Source organism: Leuresthes tenuis, unplaced genomic scaffold, assembly GCF_036924035.1.
Source record: "Leuresthes tenuis unplaced genomic scaffold, fLeuTen1.0.hap1 SCAF_24, whole genome shotgun sequence".
Taxonomy (NCBI): Eukaryota; Metazoa; Chordata; class Actinopteri; order Atheriniformes; family Atherinopsidae; genus Leuresthes; species Leuresthes tenuis.
This window is the reverse complement of record NW_027325378.1, coordinates 9,833,944-9,858,568: the sequence shown is the minus strand read 5'-3', so window position 1 is coordinate 9,858,568 and position 24,625 is coordinate 9,833,944. Positions and strand designations below refer to the sequence as shown.

At 41.2% G+C, this 24,625-nt stretch overlaps 2 protein-coding genes across 3 annotated transcripts in view; both read right to left on the bottom strand.

Moving 5' to 3' along the window:
* ptprn2 (protein tyrosine phosphatase receptor type N2) overlaps positions 1-12,581 on the bottom strand; it is a 131,342-nt gene extending 118,761 nt beyond the window's left edge. The window contains exon 1 of the mRNA XM_072378759.1: positions 12,230-12,581. Coding sequence (XP_072234860.1) covers positions 12,230-12,341 — 112 coding nt within the window. The 5' untranslated portion in view covers positions 12,342-12,581. The remainder of the gene's footprint in view (positions 1-12,229) is intronic.
* A 1,268-nt stretch (positions 12,582-13,849) lies between these two features.
* Positions 13,850-24,612, bottom strand: ncapg2 (non-SMC condensin II complex, subunit G2). 2 transcript variants are annotated; one of them, XM_072378629.1, is made up of 27 exons: positions 24,537-24,612; positions 24,198-24,325; positions 22,920-23,087; positions 22,437-22,551; positions 21,939-22,096; positions 21,619-21,753; positions 21,415-21,509; positions 21,180-21,336; positions 20,990-21,082; positions 20,769-20,894; positions 20,480-20,659; positions 19,527-19,679; positions 19,216-19,438; positions 19,016-19,113; positions 18,304-18,474; positions 18,148-18,218; positions 17,879-18,032; positions 17,583-17,756; positions 17,340-17,453; positions 16,474-16,620; positions 15,690-15,789; positions 15,314-15,516; positions 14,997-15,131; positions 14,744-14,847; positions 14,567-14,667; positions 14,378-14,477; positions 13,850-14,286 (listed from the first exon to the last, which is right to left on the bottom strand). In XM_072378629.1, the coding sequence occupies exons 2-27, from the start codon at positions 24,273-24,275 to the stop codon at positions 14,235-14,237; spliced, it is 3,405 nt and encodes a 1,134-aa protein (XP_072234730.1). In that variant the 5' UTR covers positions 24,276-24,325; positions 24,537-24,612; the 3' UTR covers positions 13,850-14,234. The 2 variants fall into 2 exon arrangements, with proteins under 2 accessions (XP_072234730.1, XP_072234731.1); XM_072378630.1 differs by having other exon boundaries at positions 24,198-24,306; positions 24,537-24,557.
* Positions 24,613-24,625: the final 13 nt, after the last annotated feature.

Sequence of the window (24,625 nt, the reverse complement as noted above, 5' to 3'; positions counted from 1 at the left end):
GCAGCAACAACAGACACTCCCAGAGCCTGCTGCAGTTAAAGGCATATTTCATTCACTCTCTAGGGCCAACATATCTTTTACCATAAATATAAGCTGCCACCAAGGACACCTGACTCATTTCTAATCACATACACCTGTGCTGCCAGCCAAAAAAGCCATTTCAGGACACTCCAGCGGGCAACAACTGCAATAAAAGCGAGAGTGAAATAGAAAAGAGAGCAAGGCTGGAGCAGGGACAGCAGAGAACATCACCTGCAAGCAAATTAGCATAAGCTTGACACCATGTCCGCAGATTTAAACAGCTTGTGTCATTAAGGCTCTTTTCCTGCTGAAATTAAAGAGAGCTCTGAGCTTTTTTTCTTGTCAAAAGCTGCATGTCAAAGCTGATGCTCAGCATTTTCATACATTCCACAAGCACTTTTCAGCCTGTCTGAAAAAGAAGGAACACTGTTATTAAAGTTATCTTGCTACTTTCAAATCTTACAGAAAATGTTTTGTCCAAAATTAATAGTTACCCATGTCAGGAAATGTGACCTTGATACAATTCATAGTTGTATATATTAAGCTACATCCAGAGGTCACTTAGCAAACAAAAGGTTAAAAAAATTGTTAATTGTAAGTTCCTTGTTTTTACAATTCAGCTTTTACATTTAAAAAAAGTAGTAGAACACATGTAATCGTTAAGCTTGGTGCTAGTGACCGAACTTTCTTTTGGTTGTTTGTGTCACTTACAGTTTGTGCTAAGCTAACCAGCCAACAGCGTCAGAGTTACTGAACAATGAAAAATCATGAGTTTTGTTGGGCCAGAAATCTGTTGGGTTGCACAGAACTTGGGAATTTCATCACCTGCATTACATAGGACAAAATCTTATTACAAAAACGACTAGATTAAAACCAGTGCTGAATGCCTTTGACTTTCGGTCTGACACCATTCTGTAGTGGGAATAATTTTGTCTCAGGTAGTCTGATAACAATTGTTTGGCAGTGACTGCATCTATGAGAAAAATCAGAAACGCCATCTCTTGGCTCGAGATCTTTAAACAATGGGCCGATGGAAAGTTGAACCTGTTCTGCAACCTGACAAATCAAACTCTTTTCAAATTCATTTTGGAAATAATGGATGCTGCATCTTCAAAGCTAAAGAGGAAAAGGTACATCTGGCCATCAGCACACAGTCCGAAAGCCAACATATGTGATGATGACGTGGTATCACACACACCTGTGAAGGTACCAATAATCTTTAACAATCTATCTAGATTTTGGAGAAACGTGTCCTAAACATTTTTTTAAGAAGACCAGTCTTATTCAAGAAAGCCTATGTCAAGTCAATTTCTACACGTATTACAACAGCATGACTGCATTGTAGGAGTCCAGGTGTTAAACTGTTCAGCCTGCAATCCAGATTAAGGATAGTAAAAGATATCAAACTTCACAGTTTCAACAACAGACATATCATTGCATTTGCAACTGTAATTAAATACACAGTTTAAATTATTATTACATGTGCGTGGTTTTATTTACATTTTACTTATCACCCCCACTTTTCATATGAAAAGATTATGAAAGACCACATCTGTTGCCATGACAGAACTAGTTGTTTAGGACAAATGTAAGGCATCAGAGCATAAATCTAATCGGTCTCTAACCTGAATAGTTAGTAGGCGCTAGAAGCACAGAATGTGAGTTTACTTTGAAGCGAGGACTTGACACGAGATCACCTGACGTCTGGAGAAGTGAAACCAAACACGATTCTTTCAGATTTCTCAGTCAAGCAGGTCAGTCTCAGTCACTCAGGTGCCAGCTCCAGGCAACAGCCCAGACACCGGGCATGAATTAAAGATGGCAGCATCGCTGCAGTAATGGAGGACCTAGAAATAGGCCGGCTTGACCTTTTCTCTGACCTGCACTGAGTCATTCAGACATTTGATTTTCTCGCCTCATCTGGGGTGTGACTGTTGGAGTGCAGAACCAGAGCAAGTCAAACAGCTAAGTACCCTCTTTCTCATGTTCTAAAGGAGCTCAAAGTGAACCAACACAACCTGACCCAGAGGGAAATCTCAAGTCCTCCAGAAGAGAATAAAGGTTTAGCTTTTATGAGTGCCAGTTGAGCCTCAATTAAATTGCAGATTTTTGCAGCGGTTTAGTGTTTGGGCTCCACTTTACAACAGATCCAATGGACATGCAAATGCAGATTTTTGCAAGGCTCAGGTCATCTGTGTGCCTGTGTGGTAATCTCACAGCTTCAGATGAAACTACTCAGCTGTACCACCAGTAGGATGAAGTACCATTGGCTGCAAATGAGGTGAGAGGAAATCTTGGTCCCCCCTTTGGCTTGACAGTCTCTCCATGCATCTGCCTGATCAGACATTTTGTCATTACTGAGATGGGAAGTTTGCATAGCCTTTATTGATGGAGATGCAAAGAAAGTCAAACTGTCATTTTGAAGCAATTGCCATTTTTAATTGAACAAAATTTAAACAAAATTTTGGTGTCCGTTAATAGGTAATTCTCACAAATAGTATCATCAAAAATCACATGCATGAAGCCTTTACTGTTGAGCTGATAAGCTTACGAAAATTAATTTAAACTAAACATTGCAATGTAAAAAACTGAACAGATATCACTCCTACCCCCATCTTATTTTTACCCCCTATGCATAACAACTGACATTATCATAGTGTCAGGATCAGCTGCTGCTGTTCTGTCATATTACAATCACCCAGGGGTAAGCTGATTATCAGCATCAGACTATTCAAAGCAAGTGCAATACTATTCACATGAATAGAAATATAGCTACAGCACTGGATGTATGTATAAATGCAGGGTATTTTAAATAAATCTAGTCTCGGAATGGATTCTTCCATCTGATATGCCATTTGAACTTCCCCCATGTAATGTTTTGACCTTCTTTGGGCAGCACAAAATGTAAGCTCTCTTTAAAGCTGTACTTTGGTTGTTAACTACGTCAATCGCTGCTTTGTTGGTTGCATAAAACCTCATTTTTCTTTGTTCTTCTTCATTCAAAGTAGCTGCCTCTTGTGCTTGGAAAAACAAGCTATAAAACGAGGTGAGAGTGAACCTAGCAGGCTACGGTAAAACTCCCGCAAGCTATTAATACAGAAAAACGATAAGTGTGACTTTTGTGATTTTGATGTTTATGTTTAAGTCTCTCAACAGCTCATCAGATTGTTGCTGCGATGACACTGCGCCGTGTAAACAAGTTATTAAGAGCTTTCCTTCTAATGTCACAAGAGGCAGGGTCCACCAGTACATCACTGCAGTTTCATTAGAGGGAAGCATGAAGGCGTACAAAACAAATGACGCATGTCAATAATATGGAACACAGCTGACAGCAGTGATAGAAATTAGCCACAAAAGAGTAAAATACGCCCTCCACCAGTTCTCAGTATCTCTCGTCTGCCTCTGCTTCATCTGACAGTCATTTTCTTTCCTTACCGCACTGAAAAATGGTGAGGGGTATTAATCAGCTTCTCCCGACGACAAAACAGCCACATCACTGCTTTAATCACAGCTGCGATAGTATTGATTAATTGTTTTGCTCAACCTGCAGCTTTCTGAATCCTCATTACTGTGTTATTCCTCATTATAAATCTTGGCTCAGCCAACACAGAGGTGACCTTCAGACTGACCCATTTACCAACAACATTTAATCTGAAACCCTGTAATGGTTGAAAAAAAAACAAACCTCTTCTTAAAAGCTGGAGGATGATTTCACGTGTTCTGTGTCACGAGGCAGAGAAACTCAGAGGTGTGCAGAGGTGAGAGAGGAGCACATTCTTTACGCTGTTTGCAAGTGCAAAAAGTGTTCTACAAATCAAGAGCATATGCAATATATTCTTACACCTAACATGTCCCCAAGGGATGAAAAGCCCCTATTGAAGCGTATTGCAAACAGCCACAACAATAAAACCAGCTGCCTAATATTGTGTAGGTCGCTCTCGGGCCCCTAAAGCAGCTCTGACCCATTTACACTGGATCTATGGTTATCCTGTGGTCTCTGGCAATTGGATGTTGGCAGCAGATCCTTTGGGTCATGTGAATTATGGCTCCATGAAACAGGCTTGTTTCAGGAAAGGCTTGATCACATTGGGATCAAGTGAGATTGGGGTTTGCTGTATTTTATCTAGCCTTTCCTTCCTTCCTCTGTTGGCACTCCTTCTCCTTGACCTAAAATATCTCACCTTGAACCAAAGAAATTACGAGCCTAATGAGATGGATTGCCTTAGTGCATCTATTTGACACAATTCTATCTTTCTCCCTCTGAAGATACGTTGATGTTTGTCAAGGAAGACAATTCAGCTCTTTTGCTCCCAAAACACTCCTCTAAGCATCTGTTGAGTCACAAAGAAACAGCACACGTCACCTATTTTCACACCAGCCTTGGCAGCATCCCAAGCCACAAATATAAAGCCTGCGTTGTGGGTTTTTTTTTCCTGAGAATTAGTGCTTCCACTTTAAATGAACTAAAAAAAACATAAATCTCAAAAATCTAATTTTATTTTTCATCCCAATCTGAAAAACAATCACATTTTAATAGCTTATCACAGTACAATTCAAGTCTGCCTGTGCTGCTATAAGTAAGGCGTCTGCATGCGCAGATTATATGTTTATATCAATGAGAGCTGTTTATTAGTAAGAATCAACTCAATTCAGTTCAGTTAAATATTAATCCCTGAAGGGAAATTATATTGCTGCCATTTAGATTATTAGAAATGTGGTAGAAATCTTCAGAGATCCCATCAGTGGGTTGAGTTGTTTCTTTTATAGCTTGGCAACTATCTGCTACACACACAAACCATCAGCAGGTAGCACAGGTGAACTGCAGAAGACAACATGGACAGAAACTAACAGCCAAAAGTTCAACATCTGGGGTGCACAAATGCTCCTTCTCATTGACACGTCCAGGACTACACTATTTGTTTTTAACAAGCACTGCAATCCCTCCTCCTTTACTGTTATCTCGCTGTCCATATTATCTTAAAGTTGCTCCTGCAGCCATGCCGCAGTGAAAAAAAATGATAATGCCTTCCAAATATTCCTGCCATGTCCTTGTCAGACATCCAAGCTCATCCATTTTTTTCTACCAATGATCTCACACTTCCCACAATGCCCCAGGGAGGAAATGATTTAAACTTCTTCTTCCTTCTTCTTCATTTTGTTCCTACTCTGTCTCCTTGACATCGCCTTTTCAAATCGGGATTGGGGGACTATGGGCAATACTTGGGCTTTGGAAAGCTCTATCAGCTGCTCCGACATGCAAACAAATTTCAAGTTACCATGGTTATACATCATAACAGATTTTAAAAAGTGCAAGAATTACCAGCAGAAATCATTCCACTGCATCCAAAATAGTGCTGAAAAGGGTTTCTTAAAAGCTCATTAGAAAATCTAAGGAAGATGCAAAGAAAGACACAGTATGTCCAAAACTAATAATTTCCCTGGTGAGATTAATTAAGTATAGCTCTCTATCTATCTATCCATAGTAGCCTGGGGTTAGTGCATCACCTTTCTAGAGCATATCAATTGGCATATATTATGCCCAATAGCAGATAAAAGCAGAAAATCCTAACGTTAATCAGTCACTCTCATTCTGAGTGGTGCAGCAAGCACATTTTGCAAATAAGACACCAAATACACATGCAGCCAAAGAGAGGATGTGCCGCACAATAAAATCTAAACCAATAGGCCATTGTTGAGTGAAAGCCTTTGGTGAAATCCATAGAGGCTCCTCATCCGAAATGCCAATAAAGTCTGAACTAAATGCTGTCTGCTTCAAGCTGACCCTCTACTATATCAGTCAGGATGATTCAGACATCCCGAGAGAGGTGAAAAATGCACCATGACCTTTACGGAGTGTGTGAAAGTGGGTTATATGAGTTTGGCAGCCCAAGCTCTCAGGTTTTGCTTTAATTATACTTAGGTCATAGGGAGAGCTTTAGAAAAGGATTTTTCATTATTAGGGAAAAGTCTCTTCTATGAGAAATTAATTGCTTGAATTGGTGTAGAAAAATATTCTTATGAAGTATGAATGGATAAGTTGGACTGCTTTGGTCTAGACTAAAATGACTAAGCCACTAAAGGGTGGATTGCCACAAAATCTGAGACTGATGTTCCAACTTGTTCTCAAACTCTAGCCGTCGCTGTACGGCTGTTCATTTGCTAAGAACAATATGGTGTCACCTTTTAACACAAAGCGTACTTCTTAAGTATAATTTCTCAATCTGATAAAAGATGGTAACCCCCCCCAAATGCCTGAAAGAGACTCCACAAAACAATACATTTACTCTAACAGGCCATCATGGCATCATAGATGCGTCATGATGCAAGCATGGAAAAAAATAAATCTATGCTTTACAGCCTACTATGATGGTGTAATTAATCAATTTCTTGCTTTTCTGGCATCAACAGAGCCATAAAGTTGCACATGTACATCAGTACATTACATTCAACTGCTAAAAATTACATTTCATTGCTCTTTTCCTTTAAATTTTGGAAACGTCATGTCAACGTTACTGTGACATTACTGAGAATTGAAGGCGAAGATGTGCAGCAAGTGTCAAAAAAAGGCAAAGATGTGCAGCAAGTGTAAAAAAAAAGGCCCAGAGGGTTTGAAAGCAGGCATCTGGGCACGGTTCAGATTTTAATAACTTACTGAAAGCACAACCTTGACAAGCCGCTCCTACTGTGTATATTCATACTTGCAAACATTAGGTTCTTCTTAGATTAGATGCAAATAATTTTAGAAATCATTTTGAATTATTTTCACCCTGACCTTAATGTCTGCAGCCCCAAACAACGCAGCCGACTCGACCAATCCACCCTAAATCAATATAAGTCAATAAGCAGTCATCTTTCCTTTCAAACAGAGAGAGAATCATCACATCTTGGGTAGCTTTCTTATCAAGAATCTAAGGGCTGGTTTAAGCAGATTTTAAGAACCTTGGAAAGATAATATAAGCTCCCATCATAAACTTTGGTTTACAGAAACAGTTACAAACAACAGCACAACAGGCAGAGTTCTGTTTAGATCGGGTAAAGGACTTGAAGTATCAAGTAACAGTTTGACTATACTTTTTTTTTTATTTTTAAATTTACCACATTTTACATAAAAGACAGTTGTTTGACTTTTTTAAAACATTTTTTAAATAAGAAGGCCTTTCAGACTGAACACATTTATTAATGGAAAGTATCTATGAGTAATTTAAGACTGCACCACATTAACATGCATATAGGTGCATCATAAATAATTGTGCATGCTAACAGGGCTTAAGTGTGACGACAGGACTCCTGATCAAGCATAAACATGTAATAAGTTGCAAGTGGGAGATTAATATCTTTATGAGGGTTGAAAATGTGAATGATGCCTTTACTTTCTAACGAGGACCATCGTAAAGTCAAGCAGCAGTAGCAGTGAAGCAATACTCACTAGGATGTGTTTCGTAATCTGCTGTGAAGTGAAATATCTTTTATCATATCACTGCATATTTCGATCACCTCAGATGATTTAGAGCCACTATGAGATATTTGATATCATCACTCAGTCCTGATATCTATGGTACGGCAGAGGCCCGTGGCCAAATAGACAGAGCTTAGAAGCCTGTGAATCGAATCTAACTTGTCTGGGTATATTAGGAGATGGCTGCTGATAGTCAGTCATAATGAAGACCCAGCAGCACAGCCTCAAATCCCAATGTCTTCATGTACATACTGGAGATAAGAAGCGGTGTTAAGTATCTCCACCATCAATACCTTCTCTTATGCTTTGGAATTTGTGTGCAAAGGAGAGTTGTTTCCATAAACTGTGTTTAAATGAACTGCGGCAGAATCCCTTAAAGCCTGCGGTGATCAGCGTAATCAATACACAGCAGTCAAGACCTCAATGTGATTGTTGTGTGTGTGATTCGGTGTTATTAAGACTGACATGTTTTCTTTTTTATCAAATCCAAAAATCTACCCACGACTTAGGCCTTATTAGATTAATATTTCTCTGTATAACTTTTATGTTTCTTGTTAACAAAACATGACCTTGCAGGTGGGCAGCGGCTGTCTGTTTATTTAACGAGCCCTGGGACTTTCAGTAGATGTTATTGGGATTCAGAGCACTGCCAACCTGCTGCAAACAGAATAGAGCTGCTGAACAGAATTTTAACAACATTCCTGATAGCAAAACAGAGCGCAAAGCGCTGGAGTGTTGAGGTGCACCAAGATCAATTTCTGCAAATTTTCCATTGGCTACACACCACTGAGAAGACAATAAATTCATTATTCAAATTATCCTTTTCAAACTTAGTTTAAAAACACGGCATTAACCTTCCGGCACTCTATAGATAAAGCTTTTAATTAAACATTTATTTTCCAGTAAGATTAAAGTGAATGCCAAAGAGCACCTTATGACATGATTTATACAAAAATGTGTTGTGATGTTTGTCCAATGCCTTTGTCTCTGTGTCCTTTACAAATCTGCTTTTGAAATACACGGTACAGCGCCAGACTCAAGGCTACCTAAAAGAAGCAGCTTGGACATCATTTGCTCAAGTTGACATAACAGTAGGTAATTTAAGTGACTCAGAATCATGTAAGAAAGATGTAGCCTATACTGTAGTGCTCTGTGAAGGCAGCAAAATGCAAGGATACAGACTGGCGGCTCACTTAGGCACTTACAGTAATATGAACATAAAGGCTGACAAATAGCGTAACTGTTAATGATCCTTTCCAGTGAAGTTAGGCTGATGTGTGAAATGTTCATACGAAACAGAAAGCAATGATTTGAAACCATTTAAAGCCAGCACGACAGTGTTTTCAGAAGTGTTCCTGAGTCCATGCAGGGATTTCCACAACAGTCACTTCTGTTTCAATGAAGAGCTCCCTGAGGGCCTTGAGATCACGGATAATGTTGACAGGAGCCATAAAATGCAGCCTTGAATTTGAGTCTTCAAATTATGTTCTGAACTGTATCATTTATCATTCCCAAATTCTTAGCAATTTTACCTTAAAAAACATTGTTATTTATTCTCTGAACTTCTATGGGAAGTTCTTTCAAGACCTTAAAATGTTAACAGGCCTTTTACCAATTACATAGTCTAATTAGTTAGATCTTTTTACAGCACATGCAACTAATCCAGCCTGTTTCCTCTTTCCTGAATATTTTCTTAATTACATAAAACTTTAGTTTACACGTATGTTGTCTTTATACTATTAGCTATTAAATATGGAATGAAAAACTAACACGGCATCCAAAACCTTTTGAAAATGGGGTTGTAAATATGATTTTCATACATTTATCTATAAGATTTGAATATACATATAAGCTAACGTAATGATATGTTCAGCACATTTGTCATCTGAATGTGATAGTTATAACCTCTGCTGTTATGCTACTTGTTAACTGGCTGAAAATGACAGAGATATGATCTCTTAGTAGGTAAAATAAGTGTAAGCAAGTGTAGGGATTTTTCAGTTTTATGCCTTTTTAAGCAGTTTGTTTTACGGTGAGTCCACAAAACATTAAAAATGAAACGCAGATTCTGCACATTCCTTTACAAATTTCCTAAAGTAGAACATCTACCAATAAATTGGTCTTTTTCCCCAGTGTTCTTTAAGCAAAATAACCCGATGGCTTGTTATTTACAATCAGCTATTAACATTGATTAAACTTTGTTTGTCTATCAATCACAACCATTGTACATATACATCTTATTATCATCATGTTATAAAGTGATTTTAAAGTAGAATAGAAACAAAGAATCATGTAGATTTCACCACTCTCAAAGTAAGATAAGTTATTGCAACTTTGCTCACTGTTAGCAGTTAGTTTAGGTAATTACGCTTAGCAGGAGCAGGATTTTAGCCCTAACTTGAATTAAACTGAATTGTGTGTGTGTGTTGACAAACGGGATTTTTGTTGGACATGAAAATTAAGTCAATTGAGGAAGGCAGTGTCACAACATTTAAAATGAAGTAACAGCTGCTTCACATTTAACAAACAAAAAGGTCAGCATTTTAATGCTGGAGGGAGTGGAGAATGGTGCTAAACACACTACTGCCAAGCTGAGGAGCCCAAGTCCTGAACAGTAGTGTTTCCATGTCTTTTGCTGGCTCATAACTATTTTCACACGTTACAAACTACTTTGTCAACGCCCTAATAACATATGATATCAAATTATCCTCTTCTTGGATTAGGGACTGCTAAGGCCTGCTTCTTCCTCTGAAAACACAAAAGATGTTGGACACACAAACCAGATGTCCTACTGAATTACATTACTCTGAAAGCCTTTGAAATTAAAATGAGATTTCATCTCCATGAAAACAAATACAGTTTTCTGATTTGTGACAATTCCATATTTTGCTGTGAGGCAGACAGCTTGTTTTTGCTATGGTGAGTTTCACTGTTGCATATTGATGCTGCACAAATGGAAAGTCTGAATTTCCTGATTTTGGGGTCCGGGGGAATTAAAGAAAACACCAACAAGTAGTCAGATTTCCCAGTTGGGATGTAGTATATTAGACCAAATAGTGGTCGAGCATAAATATCTATTGCTTTTTTTGTCTCAAGTGAACTGCATATGCTGCAAATAAATAATAAAGAAGGAGGGAGGGTGCGTAACGACACTGAGCTGGGCCTGTGACATAACAGGCGTCAACAAACGAAGTGACAGTTGAAGTTTTTTAGATGATAGTCACTTCAGCCACCCAAATATATGCACTCAAGCACAGAAAAAAAGGCTCTCTCTTTTTTTTAAATCATACTGCATCCCATTTAAATGTTAGGCTACAGTGATTATCAATTAGAGCATTAAGATGCAGACTCCGTTTACCTTGTCTGGCTTCCATGTGCACTCAGATCCACACACAGCACACCCCATCTGTCTCTCTCCCACTCCAATAATAGAAATCCACTGAATTCTGCTTATCATCATATATACCTGTACATACGTGCAGCTTATCACACCAGCACACTCAGTTTCTGTGCTTTCCAATGACATAATGCACAGTGGGACTCATTAAAAACAATAACCACCTCTAACTCACAGCCACACTCCCACAACTGAAACCTCGGTGTGTTAAGACACACAGAAACACACAGTCTGAGAATCTAATAAGAAAAATACACACAGGGAGTAAGCACCGACTCATACACTGGTATAAATTAGGAATCTGGCAGTGATTAAGACCCCATGGAAGCCAGCATCTTCTAGACTTTCTATACAACAGTTTGTTAACTTAATAGCCTGAGAGGGGAAATATAAAGTGTGTGTATTTGAAAGGTAACAAATAAGCATGCTGATAAAAAAAGAAGTAGGCCCTCTCCTGTTTTAGATATACAGAATATGATGCATTTGTGTGTGTGAATCATCACACTTGAGCGCCAGCCGGAAACCTATATTTGCCTCTTACTCATGATAAAGTTTATGCTGTCATATGTTCTGGCTGCTGATCGTAGACCAGTAGGTGTGATGAGTGTAAAATTCACAGCGAGAAGTGGGATATTTTTTTTTCCTCTCTCTTCCCTTTACTCACACTCTACTAAAGCTGTCAAATGAATTTCCAATAAATATTTAATATCTTGTGCTTTGGACATTTGCCACTCTTTTTCACATCACAGTGTCTGAGGCAGGGCTGGAAGAGCAAATCAAGGGTAATGAAAGTACAACCCAGCCAAGTTTGAGTATGAAACAGGGCCATGCCTTCTTCCAGAGGAGGCAAAGCATAAGATCAAATATTTCAATTGTATGCTCCCAAAAGGTTTTTTCTATTAAAGCCATAAGAAATGTGCTGCTCTAGTCTATTAACACATTATTGGATGCAAAATGTTCTACAGTTTTGCCGGTTAGATTAATGGCACTACTCGTGTAGCTCAAGAGGAAAAATGGAGAAAAAAAACAAAGTCTCACAGGAAACATTTTGTCCATTAGGCCTGAGAGATTACGTAACTTTTCCTGTTGGTTCTTCAGATTTCATCCAACCTGCTCCATCAAAGCGCGGACATGACCTGTGGCGGTGACTAAAATCTGGCGATTTGCACACAAATCGGTCGCGAGAAGGATTTACGGAACTTTTGCACAGAGAGCAAATGTTTATATCTGCGATCCAGCCCAAAGCGAGACAGTCTGGAGGATTAAGCACCACGGACAGAGTCTGGGAGGCACGAAAAGCTCGGAAAGGAACGAGGCATAATTAGGAATAAACAAAGTGAATGACAACTGCTTACCAAATTTTCTGTCGGCCAGAGCAGGTGAGAAGCAGAGGCAGACTGCCAATGCAGCGAAGAGGATGGGACAGCACGGTGAATCCATACCGCTCCTGCCTAACCTCCAATCCATCGCACACCTTCGCTAAAACAGCATGTTCAACGTCGGACTCGGGGGTCGGCTGCTCGGAGGATGATGTTATAGCAGCATGTTGGAGTTGGGGGGTGGAAGAAAAACGGGACGAAGAGGGGCAGAAATCGCCAAGTAACACAATACAGGCGTTGTTTCAGCACCACAAACAGCAATCAGCTTCACGGAGGAGCCCCTCCTAAGTTTCTGACGTCAAACACACACATGGTGAGGAGGGATGATGCGCAAAGCATGCAACAGAGACGGAGGGACGGCCGAGGACGGCCGAGGAGACAGGAGTCCTGAATGATTGCTGCCCGGGAGGCGTGAAGGCAACACAAAAACCCTGCAAAAGCAAAGGTACTTCACATCGATTGCTATGTCTTGGGAGGACGCCTGGAAAACAAATGCTCGACGCCCTGCTGAACACAAACCACATGGTATCAGTAGGATTTCTGTATTTACTTTTGACAGCACAGGAAATCCAAAGATACCAAAAACACCAAGCCACATGTTTTACATAAGCAAGGACGTGCAGAAACCCTGCTCAGTCAGAAACCCACAAAAGTATCAGAATAGCCTACAAACATACAGTTTGTTTGCCTGATGTCAAACAGGGTGAAGCTTGTAGAAGGGCCATTTTTTATAGCTAAAACTTACAATCATATTCACAGGTTGTTAATACTGTTGATGGAGGCAACATTTTACTATTGTGGCAGGTGAATTCCCCATTAAATTAAATTTGAGTGTTTTAGTATGATCTGTCCTGCACAACACCCCACTTATGCAGCAGTAACACAGTATCTCAGCCAGGAGAGGGGAAAAGGGTAGTTTAGAGGGTATCTATAAAGAACTGAAAGAGAACCTAAGAAGTGAAAATGTTGCAGATTCATCCTGTAGTCACGGGGCTTATATTATTTGTGCAGTCAGTTTCTTTTCTGAGAGGATCATTTGAGCAGAGGTCAAGGTCCAACCCAACCTGATGGTGGAGCATTAAATACTGACTATGATCAGCAGCCCAAAATAATACAGTTTCACTGCCATGTATTATATGAAAAAAATAAATAAATAAATTGGCAAAATAAAAATGAAGTTTTAAGAAGTCAAAATGTAGAAATACAATATATTCCATTAACCGACATGTATGTAATAAAAACTGGCCTCTGAAAACAAGCTAAAATAAAAAAATACACGCCTTGAAATGTAAAAATTCAATAACATAGACCGTAACATAGTGTAAAGAATTTCCTGTTCCCCTGAAAACAGTGTTGGCTGATGCTACTCCCTCCTTTCACTCTATGCAAACTCTGGGATTGGAAGGCATTCCCCTTTGAAAGAATGAAGATCAGTGAGAGGATGATTAATGATTTGTTTGAGCTTTTATTACATGCAAATAAACATAAACAATAAAAGTTTGCTTTGATCGATACAGTTTTGTTTAATTCTGATTAGAAGCAAACTACAGACAAACCAACAGATATATAAACACAGATAGTGACTCATGAAAAAAAATATAATTTTTTAAAAATTTCCTGTAAATATTTTAAAAGATGGCAACGAGAGCTGTAAGGAATGAAAGCTTTAAAAAAAAGAATTACACAAGAAACCGTATTTCTGCCACCTGGAGAAGTCGATCTGTATTTGTTAACATCTCAATGTAAAAAAGCCTGAGGAGACGAGAGTCGAGTGTGGCGCCAAGAAATAAATAAACGAGTAGAGACAGTCTGCAAAAACCCAACAGACACGCAGTCGGCTTCAGGTTTTAATCCAAAATTTGGGAAGCTGAATTATCAGTGGCGTCATCTTTTTTAAACTCTTCTCTGCTTCATACAAAATGAATGACACATAAATTACATCTCATCAGAAAACACATCACAGACCCTTTTTAGAAGAAAATCATAGCTGCAGCATCTCATTCAGAGTCGTCACTGAAGATTCATAAATAACCCTGTGGAGGAAGAGGATTGTAAGGTTAGTCAGCACGGCTCAAGAACCATCTATCCTTCCTCAGACTGTAGAAACAAACTCATCCGACTCACCTCTGGATATCTCCGCTGTCTGCAGATGAGGCTGCATGCTTGTGAAGCTGCTGCTGGACCGACACGGCTGCGCTCTTCAAGCCGGCTTTAGACCGTTCCGCTAACGAGCGACAAATGAGACGCATTTTTATTACCAGAAAACCCCCCAAAAAATGAAGTAAAATGGCTTTTCTGGAGATGAAAGCTCACTGTGTTTGATGACCGCCAGGACGTGCAGGACGGCAGCCAGTTCCATGACACTGCTGATGGCCTCGGAGTCCAAAGATGAGCAGACCTCTGCCAAAAATGACCTAAAGGAATAATACTTAATATAGCTCTAGAATTCTTTGGTTTTGGTGGGAGCAAAAAGAGGATTCGAGTGTATACCTGGTGATAGAGGGGGATTTGAGAATGATAGACAGCAGGATGCTGGACAAGGGAGGCATGTCCTCCACTGTCTGTGGGGTGATCATCTCCTCTGGATGGGTTATCTTTAGAAATACAAGCACAGCAGCTGATAAGACACCATCATTTTAGCTCATCAGTTAGGTGAAAACCCCATAATGACGCTGCTTAAGAATATTATAGGCATATCTGAACAATATCACAATCTTTCCATTGCTTTCTCGACATCTCACACCTTCTGAAGCAAATGTCTCTTCTCCACGATGATGACAGCAAAGACAGTAGAAAAGACTCCACCGAGAGGTGCTCTGTCCCAGGTCTGTGCCACCTGCAGGAAGTCCGTCAGGCCAGGAACAGCTGACTGACACAGCTAAATCAGAGCGGAAAAAGGGACGCTCATCAAACAAGAACCAGCACAAAAACACTAGGAATATAATATTCCTGCAAACTCTCCACCAGTCTGACAATCTGCTTTTTATGAAATAAAAAGGTGCCCCTAATGAATACAAATCTCTTTAAATGATAAAGCAGAAATTAAATACGACAACGTACTTGTATTCCTTCCTCCGGATCCTTTCGAAGGCGGCGAGCCAAGAGCTCTATAATCTTCTGGAAAATGTTGGCCACCACGCCCAGAATGACAGGGGCCGCGTGCTCCCGATTCTCCTGACCCTGGTGTTCATCTTCAGGTACACAGCAGTTTGCCACCTCCTTCAAAATTGGCAGCACCGCAGGGATACACAGGTAGCCTGCCTCTGAAATGACAAAGGAAAACCCCACTTTGTTATTCCTTTTATGTGGTTAAAGCAGAATGATGCAACAGAGTTACGTGAAGTGAAATAAAGGGGATTATAGCATCATTTATCCCCTACTTCTGAATTATCTTTCTATCTCTTTGAAGCACATAAATGGACTTAAAAACACCCACCTGAGAGCAGGACGAGTGAGCACAGATGGAGGATGTGATCTTTGAACGTCTTGTCGCCCAAACCCACGAGTAAAACGTCACAGCAGACTGTCAAGAAGCTCTGAGGAAAATGCATCAGCGAATGAAGAAAGTTTCACACATAAAAAAATTGATAAATAAAAGAAATGCAGTCTTAGGCGCATTCAATCATAGTGTAACATGAATTGCTGCCGGTAGCTACAACCTGTGAGCACTCAAAGATGCGTGGTTAGTTTCAAGATTTGTATGCAGGAGCAACATGATGGAAGAGTGAGATTAATGGCAGAAATGAGAAATGAACCCACGGCAGCACAGCGGGCTGATGAACAGGAGGAGGCGTGTACAGAGCGTGTGTCGCATGGAGCGGAACAAGAAGTGAGTCTAAGCTTACAAAGCAGAACTGAAGGCCCTGCGTGACAACCTAACCATGCGTTTTTGTCCACCTCGGCACAGGCTACGTGCTGGAGTGAAAGTGAGTCGGATGGAAATCTGAGGTGGCAATTTATGAACCAAAGAGGTACGATTCCATCTGCCTGCTGAGAAATCGCGTTGCTTGGTTTGACTTTACAGCCCAGATAAAATATCTGACAAATGCACTCGAACACAAAACGCCGTCCAGCTCATACATGTTTCAAATAGGAAAACTGCAGCTGCACAATTTGGTTTGGTTATAGATATATATATATATCTATATAAATAAATAAAGGCTGTTTTTCCGAAGCTTTGTGTGAAGAAGGAAAAAAAAAAAAGTAGCTGAAGAGTTCACCTCCGTTATCTGTGCGGCCAGAGGCTGCGACTTCTCCAAATCCTCGCCATCATCTCCGATACGTTTAGTCAGAAAGGGCAGCACCCTGTCTGCCACCCACGCTGCCACGTGTTCCAGAGAGAGCAGATAGTCTCGGCCTTCTGTCAGCTAGGAAACAAAAAAAAATACCTCAATTTCTTTTCTGCTTTCACTTAACGTAGGCTGGCTCACAACATACAAGGAGAGGACACTTTTGTTGCTTTAACTGACCGATCGGTTACAAAATATGTGGACAGTCCCTTTAAAGAATCCAGTCCTTAGCTATAGGGAGCAGTTCTGATTAACAAAGATAAAACCACATTGTGCTGTGCCTCATCACACAAAAATACAACTGCCTTAATGCATCGCACACTGCATTATGACGGCATCATGGCTTCGTCGTAGAAGAGTCCGGGTGCCGGACGGACCTGCCTGCGGTCCAGATCTTTCGCCATTTGGAGCTTCATTAAACACCAAATTGAACCAAGAAGACCCAGGACTGTTGAACAGCTAGAATTCTTTATCAGACGAAAACTGGACATTTCTCTCCCAAAGGTCCAGCAACTGGCCTCTGTAGTCGTTTATAGACAGATGAGCCAATACTTTTCATAAAATGCTAAAAAAAAATCCTCACTGTCAACATCTGTTTTCTTTGTTCTATTGGGAATAAAACGTTTTTTTTTTTTTAAATCTGCTCGTTCTGTTTTTATTTGCATTTTATTGTCCCAACCTTTTGGAATTAGGGTTGTAAAACATGGCAGTGCCAGAAAACCACTTTGTCCCCACTGGAGGAGTATCTGTGAACATGACAAGGATTAAGGCGGTGCCAGCTGAACGCAGCGACTTACATCATGTTGCAGATGTGCACCGAGACGGCCGTGACGCATGAAGGCTTTCAGTGCCGTTTCCACGCTGGGACATTCAGGGCCTTCTGTGGAGCTGAGGTGACTGTACAGCACGGACTGCACAGAGAACACACCAAATCATCTGTTAACTCTGTGCATGAAGGTGAGAGTGTTCGAGCAGGGAAGTATGAATGTATGAATGTGTTGAAGCTTCCTAAGAAAGCAGAAAATGGTCTGTTTTATCACCTTCCACTTCCCCAGAACTGTGTGGAGCTGCTTCAGAGGTCTCTGACCGAGAGCCAGCACTTTCTCCCGTGTGGAAGTATGAGAGAAAAGGTATTCCAGGTACGTCAGTGCCAGGTCTGGTTTGGCCTCCACAGTCTCCTGAATACGCACCTTTCTACTGGTGGTTGCGTTGTCCTGAGGTTGGAAAGAAGACACTTTTACAGTCTGTACAATCTGTTTATGTTGACAATTTTCTTCATTTCTTTAAAATCTGACTAAAACTATGTGCTATAATGGTTCTTGTTACGCCAACTGACCCCTTTCTTGGGAAGGGCCTCAGTGAGCCAATCGGTGACAAGTTCGAGGATGTCAGCAGCCTGGCCCCAGCTACAGATGCAGTCCAGCAGCTGGCTGTACTGTGCGGGAGCAGCTCCCGAGTCCATCCTCCTCAGTCTGGACAGGACTCCGCAGCTAGCACAAGGAAACAAGACAAGAAGACACGTAAGACGAGATGAAACCAGTAAAAGAGAGAGCTTAACAGGGATAAGATGGGAACAATGTCAGAGAGAGATTCATTGCTGCTCACCTGAATGTTGGAACTGCAGCTGGGGGCATACATGAGGCCAGTTGTATGAGAGGAACAGTGGATCGCTCATCCTGAAAAACAATCAGCACCTCTTTACAGCAGCGTCAGCTTCTACACAAATATGCAAAATAATACAATGCAGTGCAGCTGATGTACCTCAAAAGCCTGAAAATACTTGGCCATAACGTTTCCAAACTTCGCAGCGGTGTATGTGTGCGCCTCTTCGTTTTGTTTCAGCGCCTTCTCAACGCTTCTCCACAGGATGACCACCACCTCCAGCAAACTGGACACAACAGCCGTGTCTTGCCCCAATGTAACAGGTTCGGCCTGCAACATTTGACTCAGAGTCTCCATCAACGCAAACACACATTTTACACACATCAGCAGCACTTCGCTGCTGGTCTTGTTCGGCCTGAGATTCAGCAGCGGTTTAGACTGACAGCTACAAGAAATTCACTTGTTTTACACATGAAAATATTCAGATTTTTGGAATACTCTTTAGTTTGAGAATGTTTGGGTCTCTTACTGATAACACCGGAGAGCAAATGAAGTCAGGAGGTGATTTATGTGGTCTCTTATCTCAATAACCTTGTAAGACGGACTCATTGTGCATCTGTGACGGCAGCAGCAGCGTGAGGACAGTTTCAGCCTGTGTGCACCTCATAATCGCATCTGACACTGGAGATGGAAAGTATCTGCACATGCATGGATGCTTTTGTGTGGCCTCGTTTTATTGCACACTGATGGTGGCATGTCTGCTTGGGCTTGTGTGCAACGGTCTCATGTTCCTGTTTATTCTTTTATTTCTAAAGCCGAGTCTGTTAAAATAAGTACAGCATCACTGCTCTGTTGAGCGTTTCCCTCTTACCGTGCTGTTCTCCTTGTTGCTGTCATTGATCTCCGCCGCGTCGCAGTCAACCTGGATGCAGCTGTTCAGAGTGCGGCGGATCGCCAACATCAGCTTTACTGGAGGAGAAAAAGCACAAATATGACCACAGAAGCATCGTAAAAGAGAGCTCCAGCGAGCGAACCAATTCCCCGTTTTCATCTGGTCACTCTTGGACCTACTTATGTTAGTTGGCGCCGTATGTCTGTGAGCATACTGGTAGAACTTCCTGGCAGCCATGGGGTTCATCTGGATGAGGGTGACGCAGCGGCAGCACCACTCCCTCTCCAACTCATTGACAGGGAAGAAAGACTTGAAGAGCAGATCAACAATACGCCTGGAGACTGAGTGCGAATCTACAGCCAGGCGGGCCAGCAGGTGGTCCATTTTGCATATGTCCCAGAACTGGAGATCATTAGAAAAGAAACGAGGATTAAAAAGCATTACATCACCAGCATTATGGGGCATTTTCTTCATACACCTGAAGCAGTACCTTGGCAGCACGGACTGCTTTAATCTTGATCAGCATGTCAAGAAAAGCTGTGCGGACTTTTTCTGATGTGTCATGGAGGCTGTACTTGAGGGAGGGCAGGAGTTTTTCCAGCAGCGGGTGGCTGAGAGGGTTGTCCAGAACAATAGTCAGACACTGGAGGGGGCGAAAAAAGAAAAAAAAATGATACAAACCACAAATTATCACACATCCGGTCCACGGTGACCGCAATCCTCACAGCTTACAGTGACAAAGCAAGAAATCTCAAATACTGGTCCCACGGGGGATTTATTAGTCAAGTCAACGAGGTTCTTGCTTTATGGGCTTTATTCCTCCCTTTTTTGGGTGCAACTAAACTTCTGATTAAAGGCTAAGTTCCACATAAGATAATTAGATATTTATGATAAAAAGAAATTAGACAGATAGATCCTTACATTTATGTGATGACACACAAGGGAATACACAGCTTTGTCTGCACTCTTTTTATGGTGCCTGATTAGATTAAATTAGCCTAAAAGATTAGCCTAAAAGACCAGTAAAAGGTACATGTTCTCACCAAAAAGCAGAGTTATAGATTTTCATGATTTCTGAAAAAGTTTAAAGAGTTTTTTTAAACCCCTAAACTTCCATCCATCCATCCATTATCTACCGCTTCTCTGGGGGTCCATTCGTCCCTCATTCGATACCTGAACTCCTCCACTTGGGGAAGGATCTCATTCCCGACCCGGAGTGAGCATTCCACCCTTTTCCAGCTGAGGACTCCCTAAACTTTGCAAACTTTTCTGACCTTTTGTGCAAGCGGCTTCAAGTTGAGAAATAATTCCCTCCATGGTTCTAGCATTTAGGATTTTCCACCCGAAGCATCCATTTGAGCTGGCGAACTGCTTGCCTCAACTCGAACTGTCATTTCCAAGGCAACACGCATCGAGGACAGGGAAACTTTTTTCTTTTTTTACCTTAAAAACCGAGCAGCGGACGTCGGGGGAGCTGATGTCAGCTGCAAGCTCCAACACCAGCTTCTTCAGGAAGTCTGTGATGATAGTCGGGGGAAGGAGCTCCCAGCACTTCGCCAGGATTTTACAGACGCCCAAAGCAGCAATGGAGCGCACGGTAGGGTGAGGGTCATCCAGGAGGCCCTGGAGAGTACAGAGGGTGGTTTTAGTTTTAGATTATTGGGCATGACTACAGCTCCCACATGATCCATAAACTCAGTGTTACATTGATGAAAAAAAAAAGAGTTCTTACCATTGCTGTGTCCAGCTGCTTTTGAATGTTCATGTCTGTATTCTCATTGTTTTGATCTGGATCGTGGACTGGGAAGGCCTCAGTGAAAAGCAAAGTGGCATTTGCACGCACCTCAAAGTTAGGAACCTGAAAAAAAACAAACAAACCACAAAACAGAGGTGCATAAGGCAACAGTAAGATAGTAAACCACCAGCAGGAATGAAGTGACTGTGTGTGCGTACGCTGAGAGCCTTCCAGAGTATCGGCCTGTAGAGTCTATAGAGCATCTTGTCCACGCTGTGACAGCCTTTCCTTGAGTGGAAGTAGCTCAGAATCTGCACACGAGAGCAAGGAGGTCAGAGAGTCAATGCCCACCGTTTAAAACTCGTTTAAAAAAGATATTCAAAGCGACGTCTACAGATCGCAGGCCACCTGTCGGACTTTGGCGTGGACGGGTGACGTCCTGTGAAGGAAGATTGCATTCTGCATAAAGTCCTGAATGCATGAGCTCTCAATCTTCTCCAAGAAGTCTCCACTAGCCTTCTTCCATGCTCTGAAGTAGAGCTCCGTAATGTGAGTCGTCATGCTCCTGAACAAAGCGGTTTGGAAATAATTAACATGAATAGAGAACTGAGCAGTGTAATTGAAAATAAGGCACGCCTCTTACTTGCTATAAAACCCCAGCTGGTTTTTGATGGTGCCATGAATAGCCCAAATGAAATCGACGTGCCAGCTGAAAAGAAACACCAAGAATCGCTTCCCCTGCAACAACGCATCACATCGTCAGACTGACAGCTCAAGGACAAAGGCACATCTCTAATATTAATAAGAGTAAATCATACAAACAGCAGCTAAAGATCCTTCTACTCACGTCATCATTTCTAATGTAAGTAGGACGGTGAAAGCACTGAAGCAGCAAGTCGATTATCTGCTTGTTGTCCTCTGATGTGAAGTCCAGACCCAAAAGCACCTCGTGGAGACTCCACACTCTCTGAATCTCAGCACCCTGACAAAAGGCCACGGATGAGAAAGTTAAATTGACAAATATATTCGGGTTTAAAGAGATTTTAATCGGGTTAGCAGTTATCTACAGACAGTTGTGACTATTGCTTTACTCTGGCTTAGAAAACACCCCCCTCCTTTTGCAAAAACATTGAACTGGCTGACAGGCAACTGAGAGGATACACTAACTGGTTTTTTCAAGACGAAGCTCTTCTGCAGGGAGGCGATGAAAGCCGTGCGACCAAACTTTTCCTTCTCCTGCAGGCTCCTCTTCCACCAGGCCTCGTACAGCAGCTGTATGTGGAGCTGCAGAGGCGCCTCTGACACAGGAAGTGACACAAGGACTTCTGCGGGAAGGAGACGAAAAAAAATCATTCTAAATCAGCTCAGAGATAGTCAAGTTGGGATGATGGAGCAGCATTAGAAATACTATTTTATTTGAGGAACACTGTAGGTAATTCCCTCATAGTTAGCATTTCCTCTTCAACAAATGACTGATGATTTGATTCCACTTCTGTACTTTTTCTTAGGACAGGAATGTGCGATGGACCGCTGAGTAATTATGAAAGATTTCTGACGTTACCATTAATCTTTTAATATTCCTTAAATCATATAGAAGCCCAACATTCCTGCAAGAGCAAGCTTTTTGTAAATATGTGCACTCACACATGTTCTGTGGGCACTCACCGTGAAGCCTGTGTGCAATATCCAAAAGGCCAGCGTAGGTGTCGCCGTCTTGTAAAACCTTTAGGGACACTGTAGCCACGAGTGTCACGCCGTCCACAACAGCCGTGGCATGTTTCTGTGGGGGAGGATTTTTGGGTAGATGCTCACAAAAATGCAAGCAGAAGACACAAGCAAAACTGAAAGGGATTTAAAACAATAAAAATAAAAAGATGCAGCGGCTTTGTATGCACCTCATCCAGAAATCATTCAATCAAACACGGTAGCCTTGAAGTGTACATATTTTGAATCTTTCTCAAAGTCCAATTCAAGCACCTTTCATGCATTTTTAAGGTGAATTTTCTGTTCCTCAACGTGATGATAAATCACATATACTAAGCTAAGTAGTTTAAAAATTCAAGCACTTTCCAAATCTTGAAAACATCATGTTAGAGAATTCGAGCACTTTCAAAGATCGGTTGAACGCAAACTGACTGGTAAACTCACAGGGTCAGCAGCCGCCTCCTGTTGCATGTCCTCCTCCCAGCGGTCTGGAGGCAAATCCAGCAGGATGTCCCGAAGGAGCAACTCCAGCCTCCCCCACAGAGCCTCTCTTTGGTTTCTGGGCATCTCCTGCACCACCTCTTCCACATCGAATGGATCAGCTTTGTCCTTCTGCTCAGCAGTACAGACAAAAGCACAGATTCAATGCGAGAGCTGCAGAGTTTTCTTCCTTTTCAAGTCAGACAAAACAATTGTCATGCAGGGCCCCGAACACACCTTTAAACCAGGTAGTTCTTCTAAATGGTCCTTTAAACTCAAAGATACAACAAATCTTTCTGACTGCATATACGATACATTTAAAATAAAATAAAAATCCACTCTTGAACTAATATTGAAAAACTGGCTCAGGCATTTGTTGCGTCAAGGGATAAATATTGTCACTATGTCCAAATTTCTCTGAGAAACACCTGAATGCACAGACAGGAGCTGGGGTTAATGGTTTTTCAACCATATTAGTTTCTCCTCATTATCTCAACTGGCAAAACTCCAGATAAGATTTTAAAATCCCTCATCTTACATAAAAGCATTTTATGTCCAAGCTGCATCATAACCTAAAGATCCCAAAGTAGCATTTTATCTCAATAAAGCACTTTGCTCTCAGGTTGGAGGGTTAGAAGTGGCAAATAACTTCAGCTATCAGGCTCCTCTGTTGAAATCGAGGTGGCAAACACACTCTCTACTTTAAAGATTAGCCTTTAAATTTTCCTTTTTTGTTAGCTTATTGTTGGAGCGTTTACTCCTTACTGAAAATTGCTCAGTGCTCGCTCAAGGACACTTAGAAGAGTCTTTATTTCTAGACCTCACTGTGCAAAGGGCGATTTGATGCTTTAAAAAAATGCAATTTAGCATAACTGAGATAGCTCTTTAAATTTTGGACTCAAAGCTGCACTTTAATTTCTATTAGCATGTAACTGGCTCATTTCAAACCAACCCATCAGATCTAACACAACAAATGCTGAAAAAGCATCCAAACAGACACACATTAGCCCACGATTACATTTGCTTTTATTTTCTATAACACAATAACCTACTTCAGGCCCATAAATTCTGTGTACAGCTCTGTTACTTTATAAAGACCTTCTGATGTAATAAAAGGCAAGCTTTCCGGCACTAATTACAATTGACAGTTTTACCGTTATAAGTTTTATGCTCATGACTAACTCAGTCAAACACAACAGCCCTACAATGTTCGTGTTTTCGTACATGAAGTTAGTTACTTACATGAAGCTGAATAAAGCGAAGGAAATCATCCACTTTTTCCTTACATGCGGCCTCTAAAAACGCCTCTCGCTTGGACATGATTCCTGGTCCACAAGTGATATGAAGCGACCTGGAAATGTCAAGAAAACCTACGATGGAGCATCCAGTACCGTTAGCTACTATAAAGCTAGCAGGGTAATAACAGTTCCAAGACCAAAACAGATATGGCTGTCCGTTTGGTCGTTAGCGTTAAAAGTGATATTTGCCAACACAATTCTGACTCTCACAGCCACATAGCATCATCTTAACAATTAAAGCCATGAAAGTACTACATATGCACACATTTTCTTCGTTAGTTACCTTGTTATTGGCGATTTCGGGAGACAACAACAGTGAACTGACAGTCAACCATAACAGTAGTGAACCCGCGCAAATTTGGATTCTTAGCG

Excerpts from the sequence above, each read along its gene's own strand:
- ncapg2 (XM_072378629.1), bottom strand. The coding sequence starts at position 24,275 with ATGTCCAAGCGAGAGGCGTTTTTAGAGGCCGCATGTAAGGAAAAAGTG. Across the intron at positions 19,114-19,215 it reads TACGGCGCCAACTAACATAA|TAAAGCTGATGTTGGCGATC; the intron begins GTAGGTCCAAGA and ends TTTCTCCTCCAG. Across the intron at positions 18,475-19,015 it reads GCAACAAGGAGAACAGCACG|GCCGAACCTGTTACATTGGG; the intron begins GTAAGAGGGAAA and ends CAAATGTTGCAG.